At 40.2% G+C, this 18,348-nt stretch overlaps 1 protein-coding gene across 18 annotated transcripts in view; it reads left to right on the top strand.

The window, feature by feature from the left end:
• The window catches only part of LIN7A (lin-7 cell polarity scaffold A), a 147,926-nt gene that overhangs the window by 113,966 nt on the left and 15,612 nt on the right, over positions 1–18,348 (top strand). For 2 of the 18 annotated variants that reach the window (XM_081597136.1, XM_081597139.1), the window contains exon 5: positions 1,752–1,862. The exons of the other annotated variants lie outside the window; for them this stretch is intronic. In XM_081597136.1, coding sequence (XP_081453262.1) covers positions 1,752–1,862 — 111 coding nt within the window. The remainder of the gene's footprint in view (positions 1–1,751; positions 1,863–18,348) is intronic. 18 annotated transcript variants of the gene reach the window in all.

Below are 18,348 nucleotides of genomic sequence, written 5' to 3'. Positions count from 1 at the left end.
GTTATACAACATTGCCTGGACATTGTCTTAATATTCATCCATTCATTCAGAAAGTATTTATTATCAATTATATTTCAATTAAAATAACTCTCTCCAAAAAAGCCATTGAAAAAAATTTATTAAGCATCTCAGTGTACCAGGCATTACTTGGGGCAATCTGGATTCTTCATTGAAAAAGAAAAAGAGAGAAAAATCGTTTCCGTCTTGGAATCTACATTTCAGTAGAGTAGAAAGCAATAAACATGTAAATAATAAGTGTGGGTATAATATGTATATATATAAAATGTATAATGTTAGATGGTGGGAAGTACTAAGGAAAAAAGAGAAATCAGTACATATGAAGGAGGGCAAGGAGTGACAGGGTAGAGAGGGGAGGATGTGATGCTGGGCAGAGTAGCCTCAGAGAAGGTGATATTTGAGAAGAAGAATCAAGATGAAGGAGGGCAGGGAGTCACGGGAGTATCTAGGGAGAAACATTCCAGGCAGCGGGAAGAATCGGTGCAAAGACACGAAGAGGGTAGAGCACTGGCATGTTGGAGAAGCACCAAGGAAGCTAGAGATGAATTCAGCAGTAGCAGCTCACATTTTTAATTTTTAAAGTTTTTTCTAATTAAAAAAAAAATGCAACTTTTAAAAAATATATCTTCTACCTAATGTATATGCCCCATTTAGCATCATAGTTTGAAAATCCCCAAACATTAGGTTTAGAAATAAAGCAGGCAGGCCCCAAGTGTAGTAACAAAGCTGATAACAGAAATAACAGAAAAGAGTTCCTTTGAGAGCTTACAGGCCAGGCATTCGCTCAGCACTCTAAATGCACTGGGCGATTTAAGTCTCACAAACTAATTCAGTGTAAATTATGAAATTTGAGGAACAAGCTGGTAACTTCTCTGAACCTTAGTTTCCTCACTGCTAAGAGATGATAATAACAGTGGCTACCTCGTCTTTATGTTTTGGTGGTTAAGTGACATAATGTAGCTCCTGACCCATAGTAGGTACTATATAAGTTAGTTGTGTTGATTGTCACGAGTTCATAATTAAGGGAGCAGCCACTGGTTTAATTAGGAATCATTATGTTTTCTCAGAGAAGTGACAACATAGTTAAGTTACAAGTTTGTTGATGAACTTCAATCCATAAAGCTTAGATATGGATTCTTTCATTCATTTGGCAAAGTATTATTGGGCCTGGTATTGTTTTAGTCACTGGTGAAATAAAAAATAAATATGCCTGATTTCACCCTTACAAGTATGAGGACAAATAGGCAGGGAAGAAGATTATCTTTGCAACATAGGTTATTTTGTAAATAAGGTTAAGTATAGGGTTCCATGGGAGATCATAAAAGAGGCATCTCACCCAGGCATGGGAGGGCCAGAGATGGTTTCTTCTGTGAAGAAAATTCACAGGCAAGTAGGTGTTGAGTAGATGAATGGAGGCAGTAAGTAAGGTGAAAGAGCTACCTCATAGTAAACAATCCTAGAGTCCAGACATGAGAAAATTGCCAGTTCATCTCTTTGGACCCTTAAGAGTTGGCCAATGAGGCTAAAAATATAAGCAGGGGCCAGATCGTAATGCAAAGCAAACTGGACTGTAAACCTGGGGCTGTATCTGAGCAATATGGAGATTCGGAGGCTTAGTCTCTCAGTGGTGTCCAACTCTTTGCAACCCCATAGACTGCAGCCCATCAGGCTCCTCTGTCCATGGGATTTCCCAGGCAAGAATACTGGAGTGAGCTGCCGTTTTCTTCCTGCAGGGGATCTTTCCAACCCAGGGATCAAACCCATGTCTCCTGTGTCTCCTGCGTGGCAGATGGATTCTTTACCCCCTGAGCCATCGGGGAAGCCATATGGGGATTAGAAGAATTGTAAGCAAGAGAATGACACGATCACGTTTGCGTTTTAGAAAGATTACTGTGATTGAAATCTGAGCAGTGGTCTAGAGGCTGGAATTTGAAGCAGGCTAACCAGGGGATAGATATAACTTAATGTTTAATGAGAGAAGAAACAGATATTATGAACCCGTTATGTAGGTAACAGCTATGTTTCTTTGTTGCAACACGTTATTTGGGGAAATGGGAGGGGAGGATCAGTAATAATCGTACCAAAGAAAAAATATAAAACCAACTCCTTTCATTTTCAAAAGAATTTCTAGGTCAACTGATTTGTAACTCACTCTGGGATCTCACATCCATCAAGCTTGAAATCACTGTAGTTTTTCATTTCAGGAGTCATTAGTGAGAAACAAAAACTTGACCATGCAGTATTTCATAATTCTTCCTCACCATTTCTCACTCAAACATCACCCTGGATTTATAGCATTCACACTTAAACATGAGTGACGTAGCAGGCCATATAACTGAAGCTAGCATGGACAAATAAACTACCAAGAGGAAATGGAGGGAAGGAAATCTCAGGTTTCAACAAATTAACAGTGATGCCAGGAGGAAAAGCATTCAGTCATGACCATTTGAATGGAATCTCCGTGGCATTCCCTTATAATTCGGGTTTTGAGCTCCCACAAACCACTGTTCTATATCCATAATTTCTGAGGTAATGTTGCAAAAACCCCTTTATTTCACCTAAATTGCCCAGGCAATTGCAGATAGAATTTATTTTTTGCTCAAATTACTTCAAAGCTGTGCCTTAAAGCACTTTTAAAATTATCCTTTGTCCCGCCTTCTTCAGTTTATCCTAGAATGCCTTTCCCTCTCACTTTCCTCATGATGATTCTGGGATACTGTATCAGAACAAATTATACAAGAAATATGTTGGATGAATCCTTATAAATTTCTGAAGAATTCAATGTTAAAAAGCTAAAATGCGATGTTTTAAAAAGCCTCTTTAATCATTTTCCTTTCCATCACTCCGTTCCTGTTCATATCCCCCCATGAGGAAACACTATGTGATGATGGGTATTTATTCAAGTGTTTTCCTTTGTACTCAAGTACACATGCCCAGAGACACACACAATCAATTATTTGTTCATTTTTAGACATAAAATGTAAAAGACAATACAGAGCCATAAGTAAGGCCAGGCTTGGCGACAGATTTATTACCCTCTAACGGTGTGCCCATGGAAACTTCCTGTGCTTCACTTTCTTCATGTATAAAATTGGGAGGACAAGATTACATACCTTACCAGGTTGTTAGGAAGAGTAACTATTTTGATAAACTTAAATCAGTTAGAAAAGTACTTGATAGAAGTCACTCATTGAATGTTAGTTCTTACTATTTTAAGTTTTTAAAATACACTAATATCTCCATATGTACTTTGCTATGACTTGCTTTTTCAGTTAGAACTATCTTGGATATCTTGTCTTCTTATTACATACTCATGTTTTTTAACCTACTGTAGAGTATTCCATGGTATGTGGGTACTAGAATTAATTCAACCATCCCCCTGTTGATGGACATTCAGCTTGCTACCCAATTGAGGTTTTTTGTTTTGATTTGTTTCATTTTTTATTGTAAACACTGCTTCAGTGAAAATCTTTATGTATATGAATGACTATGTCTTCGGGTGAACAGGTGGCAAACCAGGTAAGGAGAATATGGGCACACTTTAATAAATACTGCCAAATTGACCTCCAACTTATATTTCAATTGTATGAAAATACGAATTTCTCCAAATCCTCAGCAATACCTTATCAATTTTTTTAAAATAAGTGAACAATTTTTATTCCATTCTGGATTTAATCTGGATCTCCCTAACTAATAATAAAGTCGAACATCTTTTATCCGAGAATTTTATGAGAGGGAGCTAGTCACACAAAATCCTGGCAGGAATGAACCAGGCATGTACAATACAAAAAAAAACTCCAGTTTAATTTGGGGTTTGAATGAGGGGGAAGAGAGTCTTAGAAGGTAGAATTGGAGAGGCCAGCTGGGAGTAGAGAATGGAGGTCCTTACAGGCCTTCATAAGGTGGTTACACTTTACTTTGAGCAAGAAAATAACATATTAGAGAGTAAATGCTATTTGGAATGGACTTTGAATGATGAGTGGAGGTTTACTAAGATAGGAGAAGGAGGCAGAACAATCGAGTCTGAGGAAATAAAATGAGAAATTACGGAAAACATGAAAATATGTTGTGAACTCAAGAGCATGATGCTCATGCTCATGTTGAAGCTGAGTATAAGGAAATATGAGTTGGGCATGCCTGTGTGATGGAAGTGCTTTGCATGCAATGGGATATTTTTATTTTCATTTCCAGAAAATGGAGAAATAATCATGGGGTAAGGCAGGAGTCCTGACCCGTAGGCCGTGGACCAGTACCTGTCCGAGGCTTGTTAGGAATTGGGCTGCACAGCAGGAAGTGAGTGTTTGTCTTTCACAGAACTGGTCCCTGGTGCCAAAAAGGTTGAGAACCACTGGGATAAGGTGACCCACATTTGTTGGTGCATTCTCTGGGCCAGGTATATAGCACCCGGCACTTTACATGGGTGATTGATAAAATCTTAAATGACATCTTTAAAGGCAGTGTTATTCACACTGTTTTGCATGTTGGGAACTGAGGCTCAGGAAATGAAATAACTTGCCTGTCTTGAAGTACAGCTGGTAATCTTTGGGCCTAAGCTTCAAAGCCAGTGCTCCCCAGACTGGTTGGGGAGAAACAGTCAGTGTAGATCAGTCCCTGCTTTCAAGGACAGAGTCCATCAGAGCTGTATTCTTTCTGCCCTTCGCTGAATTGTCAGCAGGGCTGAGAAGACCAAGTGACTCAGGCTAGAATCTGGAGAATTTAGACAAGAGAGAAACTGGAGGATATTTTAAAATCATAAGAAATAAGAGGGAGGAGAAGATGAGATGAGATGGTAAATGGGGAATAAACATCAACCAGTATCCATACTTAACTGTGTGTGGGTTGAGGAGAGAGTTAACAGCGCCCCCTGGATGGGGGAGAAGGCGATGGCATCCCACTCCAGTACTCTTACCTGGAAAATCCCATGGGTGGAGGAGCCTGGTGGGCTGCAGTCCGTGGGGTCGCTAAGAGTCGGACACGACTTCACTTTCACTTTTCACTTTCATGTACTGGAGAAGGAAATGGCAACCCACTCCAGTGTTCTTGCCTGGAGAATCCCAGGGGCGGAGGAGCCTGGTGGGCTGCCGTCTATGGGGTCGCACAGTGTTGGACACGACTGAAGCGACTTAGCAGCAGCAGCCTGGATGCCTAGTGTGGGTGGCTGCATGGTTAGTGATGGGCTTCCTTGATGACTCAGGAGTAAAGAATCTGCCTGCCAATGCAGGAGACACAGGTTCCATCCCTGGGTTAGGAAGATCCCCTGGAGGAGGAAATGGTAAACTGTTCCAGTATTCTTGTCTGAAAAACCCCATGAACAGAGGAGGCTGGTGGGCTCCAGTCCATGGAGTCGCAAAGAACTCGGACATGACTGTGGGACTGGGCACAACTGTTCAAAAAGAGAGGTTTTGTTAATTATCATTTATCCACACAATGAAATGCCATACAGCAAAATCATGTTGAACTGTGATTTCAAATTATTTCTAGTAGTAATTGGCTAGTGACAGCAGGAGTCAGAGGGGAGGGGTAAAAATAATCTTTGGAGGTTAGAGCCAGTTAGAGCATTTAAAATCAGTAAAGTGGTAGTGTTTGGAATTACCTAAAAAACTTTAAACGTGAAATGTCCCTTAAATTTTCACTCCTCCTCTTGCAAGAAGGCATCTGTAATTAAATTAAGCATTATAGCTATTGTTAGTGTTTATTATTCATGGTACCTAGCAACGTAAAAGTCCCTTCTGTCTTACACTGTACAAGAAACACATTGGACAGCTCTGGATTCAGGCAACTTCTGCGTAGACTTGTTGTATTTCTCCTTTATGCTTTAAAGAATTGGTAGGGCTTTTAGGATTCTGAAACAGGTTAGATAATAAAGGGCACCCTTTGATGGGTTTGTTGAATAATTTCAGGGACCTGTTATTGCCTCCATGATACCCCTTAGAAAACAATGGTCTCTGTGAAATCACTAGAATAAGATACTGAAGGAAAAAAGAAAGCTATTCTGGTTGACAGAATCCTGATACAAGCTGACATTTAGGGTGAGGAGATGGCATGATGTATGTATGCAACACTTAGTGAAAGTCCCCAAAACTTCCTATAGGCTAAGCTTTTGTCCAGGTTGCGAAGTCTGTCAAAGAACCTTCCAGTGTTAGTCCTGTCTCCAGCACATCAGAGCTCACCTGCCATAAAAAACAGTGGATGGGCTTTGGCATTTGTCCTTGGGGATCCAGCCTGTGTCAAGGCATGCTGCCCTGGTTCAGCAACATTTAACGAAACTGAATCTGGGTACTTCTTCTAAGCTAGCTTTGCCATTTAAATCATATTGCATTATCCTCTGGATTCTGCGGTACCAGAAGGCGAGGATGCCCCATGGTATTAGTTCTGTCTTTAAGGTGTTGGCAGAATTTCAGAGTAAACAAAAATGACTCATCTGCCCTTGAACCTATTCTTCCAAACCTTTCTTTTCTCTCAGATCTCTCCTTCCCTTTCCTCATACTGCCCTTTGGTGTTCAATAGACCCTTCCTTCTTTGATGAAAGTGCTCCCCTTCATATCTATTGAAAATTCAAGTTCCACAAGGGATACTGTAAAGACAAACATTTACTGAAGAAATAGCATGTACCATGTACTATTATGGACCCTTCAATATTTACAACCTGTGTTTTAATCAATGACCAACTGTCTAGGCTTGCCCAGGACCAAGGCATTTTAGGGGACTTTCAGTACTAAACTAGGACAGTGTCCATCTGAGACCTGAAACACAAAGAGGAGAGGTCATTTTCTAAAGGTCACACTCTTCAACAGTGATCAGTTATGACTCAAACCCCTGGCCTTTGTGGCCTGTCACACTCTCACACTGGCTGTACTGAGGGCTGGTCCAATGATTTGATTGAGCAATCACACTTGATTTTAGTAACTGAGATGTATTTACATACCTAAGTGGAGCTGTAATAGCACCAAGTATGAGTATGAGGTAGGTAGTTTTAGGTGGGTATGTTATCACCACCTCCACAACCCCGCTCTTATACCAAACCAGTGCAGTTCAGTCAATTCAGTCACTCAGTTATGTCCGACTCTTTGCAACCCCATGGACTGCAGCATGCCAGGCCTCCCTGTCCATCACCAACTCCCGGAGTTTACTCAAATTCATGTCTGCTGAGTCAGTGTTGCCATTCAAGCATCTCATCCTCGGTTGTCCCCTTCTCCTCCCGTCTTCAGTCTTTCCCAGCGTCAGGGATTTTTCAAATGAGTCAGTTCTTTGCCTCAGGTGGCCAAAGTATTGGAGTTCAGGTTCAACATCAGTGCTACCAATGAATATTCAGGACTGATTTCCTTTAAGATGGACTGGTTGGATCTCCTTGCAATCCAAGGGACTCTCAAGAGTCTTCTCCAACACCATGGTTCAAAAGCATCAATTCTTCGGGACTCAGCTTTCTTTATAGTCCAACTCTCACATCCATACCTGACTACTGGAAAAACCATAGCCTTGACTAGACAGACTTTTGTTGGCAAAGTGATGTCCATGATTTTTAATATGCTGTCTAGGTTGGTCATAACTTTTCTTCCAAGGAGCAAGCATCTTTTAATTTCATGGGTGCAGTCAACATCTGCAGTGATTTTGGAGCCCCCCAAAATAAAGTCTCTCACTGTTTCCACTGTTTCCCCATCTATTTGCCATGAAGTGATGGGACCAAATGCCATGATATTAGTTTTTTGAATGTTGAGTTTTAAGCCAACTTTTTCATTCTCCTCTTTCACTTTCAACAAGAGGCTCTTTAGTTCTTCTTCACTTTCTGCCATAAGAGTGGTGTCATCTGCATATCTGAGGTTATTGATATTTCTCCCAACAATCTTGATTCCAGCCTGTGCTTCATCCAGCCCAGTGTTTCTCATCATGTACTCTGCATATAAGTTAAATAAGCAGGGAGACAATATACAGCATTGACGTACCCCTTTCCCTATTTGGAACCAGTCTGTTGTTCCATGTCCAGTTCTAACTGTTGGTTCCTGACCTGCACACAGATTTCTCAAGAGGCAGGTCAAGTGGTCTGGTATTCCCATATCTGTACGAATTTTCCAGTTAGTGGTGATTCACACAGTCAAAGGCTTTGGCATAGTCAATAAAGCAGAAATAGATGTTTTTCTGGAACTCTCTTGCTTTTTCGATGATCCAGTGGATGTTGGCAATTTGATCTCTGGTTCCTCTGCCTTTTCTAAAACCAGCTTGAACATCTGGAGTTTCACAGTTCATATAGTGTTGAAGCCTTGGAGAATTTTGAGCATTACTTTGCTAACGTGTGAGATGAATGCAGTTGTGCGGTAATTTGAGCATTTTTTGGCATTGCCTTTCTTTGGGATTAGAATGAAAACTCGCCTTTTCCCGTCCTGTGGCCACTGCTGAGTTTTCCAAATTTGCTGGCATATTGAGTGCAGCACTTTCACAGCATCATCTTTCAGAATTTGAAATAGCTCAACTGGAATTCCATCACCTCTGCTAGCTTTTTTTGTATTGATGCTCCCTAAGGCCCACTTGACTTCACATTCCAGGATGTCTGGCTCTAGGTGAGTGATCACACCATCGTGGTTATCTGGGTCATGAAGATCTTTTTTATATAGTTCTGTGTATTCTTGCCACTTCTTCTTAATATCTTCTGCTTCTCTTAGGTCCATATCATTTCTGTCCTTTATTGTGCCCACCTTTGCATGAAATGTTCCCTTGCTATCTCTAATTTTCTTGAAGAGACCTCTAGTCTTTCCCATTCTATTGTTTTCCTCTATTACTTTGCATTGATCACTGAGGAAGGCTTTCTTATCTCTCCTTGCTATTCTTTGGAACTCTGCATTCAAATGGGTATATCTTTCCTTTTCTCCTTTGCTCTTTCTTCACTTCTTTTCACAGCTATTTGTAAGGCCTCCTCAGACAGCCATTTTGCCTTTTTGCATTTCTTTTTCTTGAGGATGGTCTTGATCACTGCCTCCTGTACAATGTCATAGTTCATCATGTCCATAGTCATGTCCATAGTTCTTCAGGCACTCTGTCTATCAGATCTAAATCCTTGAATGTATTTCTCACTTCTACTGTATAATTGTAAGGGATTTTATTTAGGTCATACATGAATGGTCTAGTGGTTTTCCCTCTTTTCTTCAATTTAAGTCTGAATTTGGCAACAAGGAGTTCATGACCTGAGCCACAGTCAGCTCCCGGTCTTGTTTTTGCTGACTGTATAGAGCTTCTCCATCTTTGCTGCAAAGAATATAATCAGTCTGATTTCGGTGTTGACCATCTGGTGATGTCCATGTATAGAGTCTATTCTTGTGTTGTTGGAAGAGGGTGTTTGCTATGACCAATGTGTTCTCTTGGCAAAACTCTATTAGCCTTTGCTTCATTCTGAACTCCAAGGCCAAATTTGCCTGTTACTCCAGGTGTGTCTTGACTTTCTACTTTTGCATTCCAGTCTCCTGTAATGAAAAGGACTTGCTGAGAGTGTCCAGGAGTCTCCAGCAGAGGCATGGGTCAGTGGTGGCTTACTGCAGGGTTGGGGGCACTAAGTGTAGCATTACATGCATGCAGTCTTTTGAAGGAGGTCACCATTATCTTCATTACCTCCACCATAGTTTGGCCCCAGGTAAATAGCTGGGAGTCCCACCCATCAACAGGAAATTGGATTAAAGATTTACTGAGTATGGCCCCACCCATCAGAACAAGAGCCAGTTTCCCCCTCAGTCTCTCCCATCAGGAAGCTTCCATAAGGGTCTTATCCTTCTCTATCAGAGGGCAGACAGACTGAAAACCACAATAGCAGAAACTAACCAATCTCATCACATGGACCACAGCCTTGTCTAACTCAATGAAAATATAAGCCATGCCGTGTAGGGCCACCCAAGATAGACGGGTCATGCTGGAGAGTTCTGACAGAATGTGGTCCACTGGAGAAGGGAATGGCAAACCACTTCAGTATTCTTGCCTTGAGAACCCCAGGAACAGTATGAAAAGGCAAAAAGATAGGACACTGAAAGATGAACTCCCCAGGTCGGTAGGTGCCCAATTTGCTACTGGAGATCAGTGGAAAAATAACTCCAGAAAGAATGAAGAGACAAGAGCCAAAGCAAGAACAACACACAATTGTGGATGCGACTGGTGTATTTGAAGCAAAGTCCAATGCTGTAAAGAGCAATATTGCATAGGAACCTGGAATGTTAGGTCCATGAATCAAGGCAAATTGGAAGTGGTCAAACGGGAGATGGCAAGAGTGAATGTCAGCATTTTAGGAATCAGTGAACTAAAATGGACTGGGATGGGTGAATTTAACTCAGATGACCATTATATCTACTACTGTGGGCAAGAATCCCTTAGAAGAAATGGAGTAGCCATCATAGTCAACAAAAGAGTCTGAAATGCAGTACTTGGATGCAATCTCAAAAATGACAGAATGATCTCTTTTCATTTCCAAGGCAAACCATTCAATATCACAGTAATCCAAGTCTATGCCCCGACCAGTAATCCTAAAGAAGCTGAAGTTGAATAGTTCTATGAAGACCTACAAGACCTTCTAGAACTAACACATCCGAAAAAAGATACCAAACCAGACCTGGAAGCAAATATTGAGTCAGCAGTTTTGATGTTCCTGCTTCTGAACATTTGAAAAAGTCTCTGCTCGGGGTTGGGGGTGGGGGGGGATTTAGTGTCAGAGTGTCATGGCTTGGGAGAGTGTAGGTGGGTAGACCATATATTTTGGAAGCACAAATCAGTGTGAATCATGATTGGTAGGGTTCCTTGTAATCTTTACTTCCCACATGAAGCCTACCACTCAAAAATTAACAGATTGATTTAAAGATCTCATTTTCTAGGAATATTTTTCCACACAGCTTTGTCCTAGTTTCACATCTCTAGTGTTCACATTTGTACTCTTGAAGATGGCTGTAGGTATGTGCATGTATGTGTATACATATGTGTATATGTGTGTGCATGTGTGTATATGTGTGCGTGTGTGCATATGTTTGCATGTGTGTCTGCTCAGTCATCTCTGACTCCTTGTGACTCCATGTACTGTACCCCATCAGGCTCTTCTGTCCATGGAATTTCCAGGCAAGGATACTGGAGTTGGTTACCATTTTCTGCCCCAGGGGATCTTCCCGACTCAGGGATTGAACCTGTGTCTCCTGAGTCTCCTGATTGAGAGGCAGATTCTTTAGCACTGAGACACCTGTTGTTGTTCAGTCACTCAGTTGTGTCCAACTCTTTGTGATCCCGTGGACTGCAGCATGCCAGGCTTCCCTGTCCTTTACCATCTCTCAAAGTTTACTCAAGCTCATGTCCATTGAGTCATTCATGCCACCCAACCGTCTCATCTTCTGTCATCCTCTTCTGCTCCTGCCCTCAATCTTTCCCAGCATCCGGGTCTTTTCTAATGAGTTGGCTCTTCGCATCAGGTGGCCAAAGTATTGGAGCTTCAGCATTAGTCCTTCCAATGAATATTCAGGACTGATTTCCTTTAGGATTGACTGGTTTGATCTCCTTGCAGTCCAAGGGACTTTCAAGAGTCTTCTCCAGCACCACAGTTTGAAAGCATCAATTCTTTGGTATTTAGACTTCTTTATGGTCCACCTCTCACATCTTTACATGACTACTGGAAAAACCATAGCTTGGACTATACACAACTTTGTCAGCAAAGTGATGTCACTGCTTTTTAGTATGCTGTCTAGGTGTGTTATAGCATCTTTTGATTTCGTGGCTGCAGTTACCATCTACAGTGATTTTGGAGCCCAAGAAAATGAATTCTATTACTGTTTCCACTTTTTCCCCATCTGTTTGCCATAAAGTGATGTGATCAGATGCCATGATATTCATTTTTTGAATGTTGAGTTTTAGGCCAACTTTTTCACTCTCCTCTTTCGCTTTCATCAAGAGGCTCTTTAGTTCCTCTTTTGCTTTCTGCCATAAGGGTGGTGTCATCTGCATATCTGAGGTTATTGATATTTCTCCTGGCAGTCTTGATTCCAGCTTGAGCTTCATCCAGCCCCGCATTTTACATGAGGTACTCTGCAAAGAAGTTAAATAAATAGGGTGATACAGCCTTGATGTACTCCAGAGATCAAATAGTCAGAGTTAAATAAATAGGGTAATACAGCCTTGATGTACTCCTTTCCCAGTTTTAAAGCAGTCCATTGTTCCATGTCTTGTTCAAAGTGTTGCTTCTTGACATGCATACAAATTTCTCAGGAGGCAGGTAAGGTGGTCTGGTATTCCCATCTGTTCAAGAAGCTTCCACAGTTTGTTGTGATCCACACAATCAAAGGCTTTAAATGTAGTCAATGAAGCAAAAGCAGATGTTTTTCTGGAATTTCCTTCCTTTTTCTGTGATCCAGCAGATGTTGACTATTTGATCTCTGGTTCCTCTGCCTTTGCTAAATCCAGCTTGTACATCTGGAAATTATCAGTTCATGTACTGTTGGACCCTAGCTTGATGGATTTGGAGCATTACCTTGCTAACATATGAAATGAGTGCAATTGCACGGTAGTTTGAACATTCTTTGGCATTGCCCTTCTTTGGGATTGGAATGAAAACTGACTTTTTCCAGTCCTGTGGCCATTGCCAAGTTTTCCAAATTTGCTGGCATACTGAGTGCAGCACAATAACAGCATCATCTTTTAGGATTTGAAATAGCTCAACTGGAATTTCATTACCTCCACTAGTTTTGTTCGTGGCATTGCTTCCTAAGGCCCACTGGACTTCACACTCCAGGATGTCTGGCTCTAAGCGAGTAGTCACATTGCTCTCTTGTAGTGTTTGGTTCTTTAATAGTTCCCTCTCAGGTTTGCTCACATTATGCACCCTCATCAGGTGAATCTCTAGCACACTCTTTCTTTCCCTAACAAAGTGTGGCACTGTGGAGGGACTGAGAGAGCAGTTTTTCATGAATTTTCATTTTTAATTAGCATAACAGTTGTCATGTAGGGAACTGGTGCTTCTAAATTACTTTACTGTGATTAGAAGCAGTTGATTTACCTAAGTAGTCTTAAACCTGTTTCCAACAAATTCCATACATTATTTATTAATCTAGTTAATACATTTTTTTTCTTCCTAGATAATATAAAAGAAACTTCTACCTATTCCAAAGGCAAATTATATTTTGTTACCGCTGTTGTCCTTAAATGCCTGAAGCCCTACAATAACAGGATCGCACAGGAAACAGTTCCGCAAAGAGCCAGTGTTTGTTGGACCCTTTTCAAGTGCCAGGCTCTCTTCCAGATGCTTTGTGTATGTTAAATATAATGATTCTATAAAGCAGATACTCTATGATACCCTTTTTAAAGATGAGAAAATTGAGACTCAGGGATGCTAGGCAGTTTGTCTGAGCTCACAAAGCTGCTTTGTAAAGAAGCTCAAATTCAAACCTAGGTGGTACTGGCTCCTTAGCTTAATAAGAAATATATATGTGTGTATGTATGACTTATTCATTGACTAAGTATTTATTGAGCATACAATAGATGCTGCACATAGATAAATAAGACTCATCCTGCTCTAGGATGATCTGATGTCAGCAGAATGATTGTAAACTGATAAATTACAGTGCACTGAAATAGATATTAGCATTTAGGCAGGAACAAAGTACTATAGGAGAGAATTAGCAAATTTTTTCCAAAGGTAAATGTAATACTTTTGTATTTGCCACTTTTCTTCAGGAAAAAAGAATACATTTAGAAAGGGTATTAACCTATTTGAGAAAAGGAGAGGATCAGAGAGTCATAAAGGTTTGTTTTTGTTTTTTTTTTCCTGAATATATCCTATAATTTATGTGGGGATATTCTGTTCTTAGTTAAACATCCAATCAATATGTCTTTTTTTAATGACCAAAAATACTAACTAGAGGCAAAAATACTACACCAAGGCAATATTATAAGATTTCCCTCACCTACCCAGACCTCTCTCCTGGAGTAACATAAAAAAGGAACTGTTAAAGAGGGCATTTACTGTTCGAAGTAGTTATAGTCAAGGGCACCATGTCTAAACACTAATCTTCACATCAGTGACTGGCTGGCTGTATCAGACAGAGTTTTATGATGTTGCACGTTCCTAGGTCATACTGCTATGGATCTTGATATGGCAAGTCTAGGATACAGCCTAGGTCTCTGTATTTTACAAGTGCTTCAGTTGATTACTGTGTACATCCAAGTTCAAGAACAACTGATCTGAAAGTACCCATGAAAAGGAGAGCCACTGATACAATATTTACTTTCTATTATCTTGTTCAAGGTTATGGATTAGTTAGTAAGAGTCTAGTCTCTGGAAACAGATTTCAGTTAAGTTCCATCTGTTTCACTGACTAGTTGGGGACCTGGGACAATTTTCTTAAGCTCTGTATTGCCTTTCATACAGTGTTATTATAAGGATTATATACAATGCACACAAAGCAGCTAGCAGTGCCTTGCACTGAGTAAGTGCTCAATGAATGTTAGAATACACACACACAGGCTCACACACACATACCTAAGTTTATTACGTATAAATGATCATTTCATTTCAAATGAAATAATTTTCCACAATTACCTTTGTAGGAAAGAAGTGGGTCTGTCTTTGGCTATAGAGGGCCTTTTCAATGTTGAGAATTATAATCCACTAATAGTGAGCATGTAGTGATTCTTCACTGGCCAATTTATATGCTTTAGAGCTAGGAGTTGACACATCTTATACTCATCATTAATTCCTATCCTTCACATCCTGTAAAAACTGACCCACCACAATCTAAATTAGTTAATCTCGAAAAGCAGAATGAGATTGTTAAAAGAGCTGTCATCAAAGGTAATGAGTTCTAATCCAGCATCGCAACTAACAAATTTATAAAATGGACCAGGTCACAGACACTCTTAAGTCTTTATTTTCTTATGTATTAAGATGCAAGGAGACAAAATGAGGTGGTTTCTAAGGGCCTTTACAGCTAGAAGGTTCTGTGTTTCTGAGATGCTTAATTGTACCCAAATATCATAACCCAATATCCTTGACATAATTTCTTTCTTGATGACATCATTTGGCCTTTAATCCAAAAGAGTGGCTGATGTATTTAGGAGCCTAAACATGAACTTGACTCTAGATATTCCTACAGTAACTGAGAGGTATAGCCAACTCTTGCTTATCCAACAAAGTGTTTAAACAGCCTATCAGCAAGCTGGTCAGGACTGTGTCCATGTAATCCTCACAGAGAAAGAACTCCATGGGGTCCTGGGTACCGCTCATCTGCCAGTTGATTGTGCTCAGATAATGAGGTCCCTTTCCAGGCAGGCATCTCTTCCACTGGAGGCCTTAGATCAAAATCTAGCAGCTAGTTTCTCTATAGCAGGGAAGAGAGAGTACCTATCATGAGCAAGTATGCAATGTAATCCAAAGCTCCCTCTTTTTAAGATTCTTAATCAGCCAGGACACTGAGGGTACCAAGAAATAGCAGCCATTTTGATAACTCACAATGTGTGGAAATAAAAACTATTAAAAAATCGGAACACGACCATGTTGAAAATTTGGTTCATTCACCATCTACTGATTTGTTAAACTTCAATCAAATTAACTTTAAAGCTTTCCAGAGCTTTCTACTACTGCATGAGATTACTAATGAAACAAGTATGCATCTCGTTAATTACTGAGCGAATTTTTCTCTCATTCCTGAATGAAAATATATTGCTTTATATATTAACATTATAGACGACCCAGTTCTTAAGCCTTTGGAAATGGTAATAGAGCCATTTGAACTCTCCTTTTCATTATTGATTTCTACGTGTACTTTCTAAAACTTTAGCAAGGGAAAGAAGTAGTTTCAAGATGGGAATGTCCGTCCCTCCTTGTGCACTTTAATTCAGTGAAGGCCCCTGTCCAGACTAGGTGCTTCTGTGGGGTAGGTAATATTTTTCGGGGCTTTTCTCTTTTTGGACCACTTCTCTTTGGTCTGAATATTTCCTAGATACCTAGTTTACCCCATGCCTTCCTCACCACCCCTCACCTCCTTCATGACATACATCTTTTATCAGATGTCTGTTGGAAAGCCTCGTTAACTTAATCCATTCTAATGAATTCCTCAGATTGCAGTAGGTACAACCGAACTCTTAAAGCAAGAGGATGAAACTGAAAATTGCAAAATTTGTTTTAGAACGTATGGAAAGCTCTTATGAAAAGTATGCAATTTCAGGTTTTTTAATGGAGGAGGAGGAGATTCCACTTTAAAATCAGAAGTTTTCCTAGGTCTCCTCAAATCACATAGGGCCACATTTTCATCCTATGTGACAAGCTAGTGCTACAAGTTTTCAGTGACTTCTCAAACTGGGATAATTTTTATAAAGGACAATTCCTGAATCAGAAGGGGGTATGTGTGTATATTTATCTATATGTGTGTGTGGGTGTGTGTGTATGTATATATCTGTGATAGAGAGACAGCTTAACTGTTTTACAAATAAACTATCATATTTCAAAACATGTTTTAAATATTTAGCTTGAAATAAGGCTTAGTTTCATTAAGAGTGAGAAGGAGACTAAGTCAAAACTAGGAATAAATGATAAACTGTCAGGGCTAGGGAAACCTATTGACGGGTGTTTGTTCATCAGCATGTATATCCTAACAGAGCAGATAGCTTGACCTTTTTTTTAATTTATGGAACAGGAACTCCACAGAAAGGTTGTCTGCTTTTTTGTTCTTACTTTAAAAGGGAAAGAAAGGAGAGAAAACTGCCTTATTCTTATTAAGAAGTTATACTGATGGACTGAAAGCACTTCAGAGATAAATTATAGATTAAGAAGACAAACATATTCCCTCAAAAATATTAATAAAGTAGACAAAGCCAATGGAAAAGGAGAGACACCCAGAACAGTCTTCTAGATGCAGATTTTCTGAAAGCAATTTAAACAACAAAGTTAAGTGTTTGAAATGATACATTCTACAAAGATGTATCAAGTCTGTACAAAGATGTACAAAGATTCTACAAGTCTCTGAGTTACCTCTTAGTTTCTATTATACTGCTTAATCATGTAATGTATATTATTTTTAACATAGCATTTTTACTAGTGGAAATGTTGAAGCGTGACAGTCTGACCAGATCCCATGTGGATTCTGTGCCCCGGTGGGGAAGACAGTGAAAGGTACATTCAGACCAAGAGACCTGTTAACTCTGCTGAGCCCCTCAAAACCAGAGTCACTATCTGAGCCAAAGATAGAGCATTGAGACAAAAAAATTTCTGGATTCAAAGAATGTTGGAGTCTGCCTTTTATCAGTTGCTAAGTGTGTGGTGGAGAGCAGATGGCTCTAGTGTAAAGAACCTGCCTGCCAGTGCCCGTGCAGGAGATGTAAGAAACGTGGTTAGATCCCTGGGTGGGGAAGAGCCCCTGGAGAAGGAAATGGCAACCCTCTCCAGTATTCTTGCCCGGAAAATCTTTGGACAGAGGAGCCTGGCAGACTACAGTCCTCAGGGTCGCAGAGTCGGACATGACTGAAGTGACTTAGTATGCAGCCATGCACACATGGTGGAGAGCAGGGCTGAGGGTGAGTGAGGTAGCTTTGCCAGTTCTGCAGGGTGGAGTGTGAAACCCCAGCCATAGTTCTCTCAGCCATCCACTGTGGTGAGAGCCTTATGGCTCCATGTATTAATCCCACAGCCCTCCTGGGGCAACTCTAAACTGCAGGCAGAGTGCCTACCCGGGCATAATGAGCATCTAAAGGTCTGACCTAGAATTTCCAACCTTATTAAATGAAAGCAAATAGGACAAAAGCCAAAAAGAAGTCTGGAGACTAATCATCTGGCCTAGAAAACAGGTGAACCATTGTTATTAAAACATAGAACTTGTTAGTTTTAATATTAAAAAAGAAATTAGGGAAGGGTATGAACAAGCAAATCATCCAGTTTTCCTTTTAAAGGGGAATTCCATACATTAACAGTTCACCTTGGGGCAAATTACAAAGAAATTTCAAGCACACTGAAAGAGAATTTATACTGTATAAAGTTGTCAAAGTTTTCCCCTGTGCATGTTCTTCCAAAGAACTTAGTAGAGTATAACTAGTGGAATAAATGCTTAATAAACATCTGTTGAATGACCAAGTCTGTGACTGAGTGAATAGTTAAATGAATAAATTAATCAATGAATAAGCCTATTTTCCTAGGCTTCAGCCACAGATAAAAATTCACTCTGCTCAACAGCTATTTATAACCCCCTGCACTGTAGTTAGTCCAGATTTGGCAAAGGAGTGGTTATATAAGTTGCCTCCAGGGCTCTCCACAGTCATTTCTTAAGTCCTTAGTACCTGCCTGGCTTTCAGACAGATGACTGAAGGCTACCGATGACATTGTTTAATTCAAAGCTTTTTTTT

This window comes from Giraffa tippelskirchi, chromosome 4, assembly GCF_054371585.1.
Source record: "Giraffa tippelskirchi isolate mGirTip1 chromosome 4, T2T-mGirTip1v1.2.pri, whole genome shotgun sequence".
NCBI classification, from domain to species: Eukaryota; Metazoa; Chordata; class Mammalia; order Artiodactyla; family Giraffidae; genus Giraffa; species Giraffa tippelskirchi.
The sequence above is the reverse complement of the archived record's forward strand: the minus strand, read 5'-3'. Positions and strand labels throughout refer to the sequence as shown.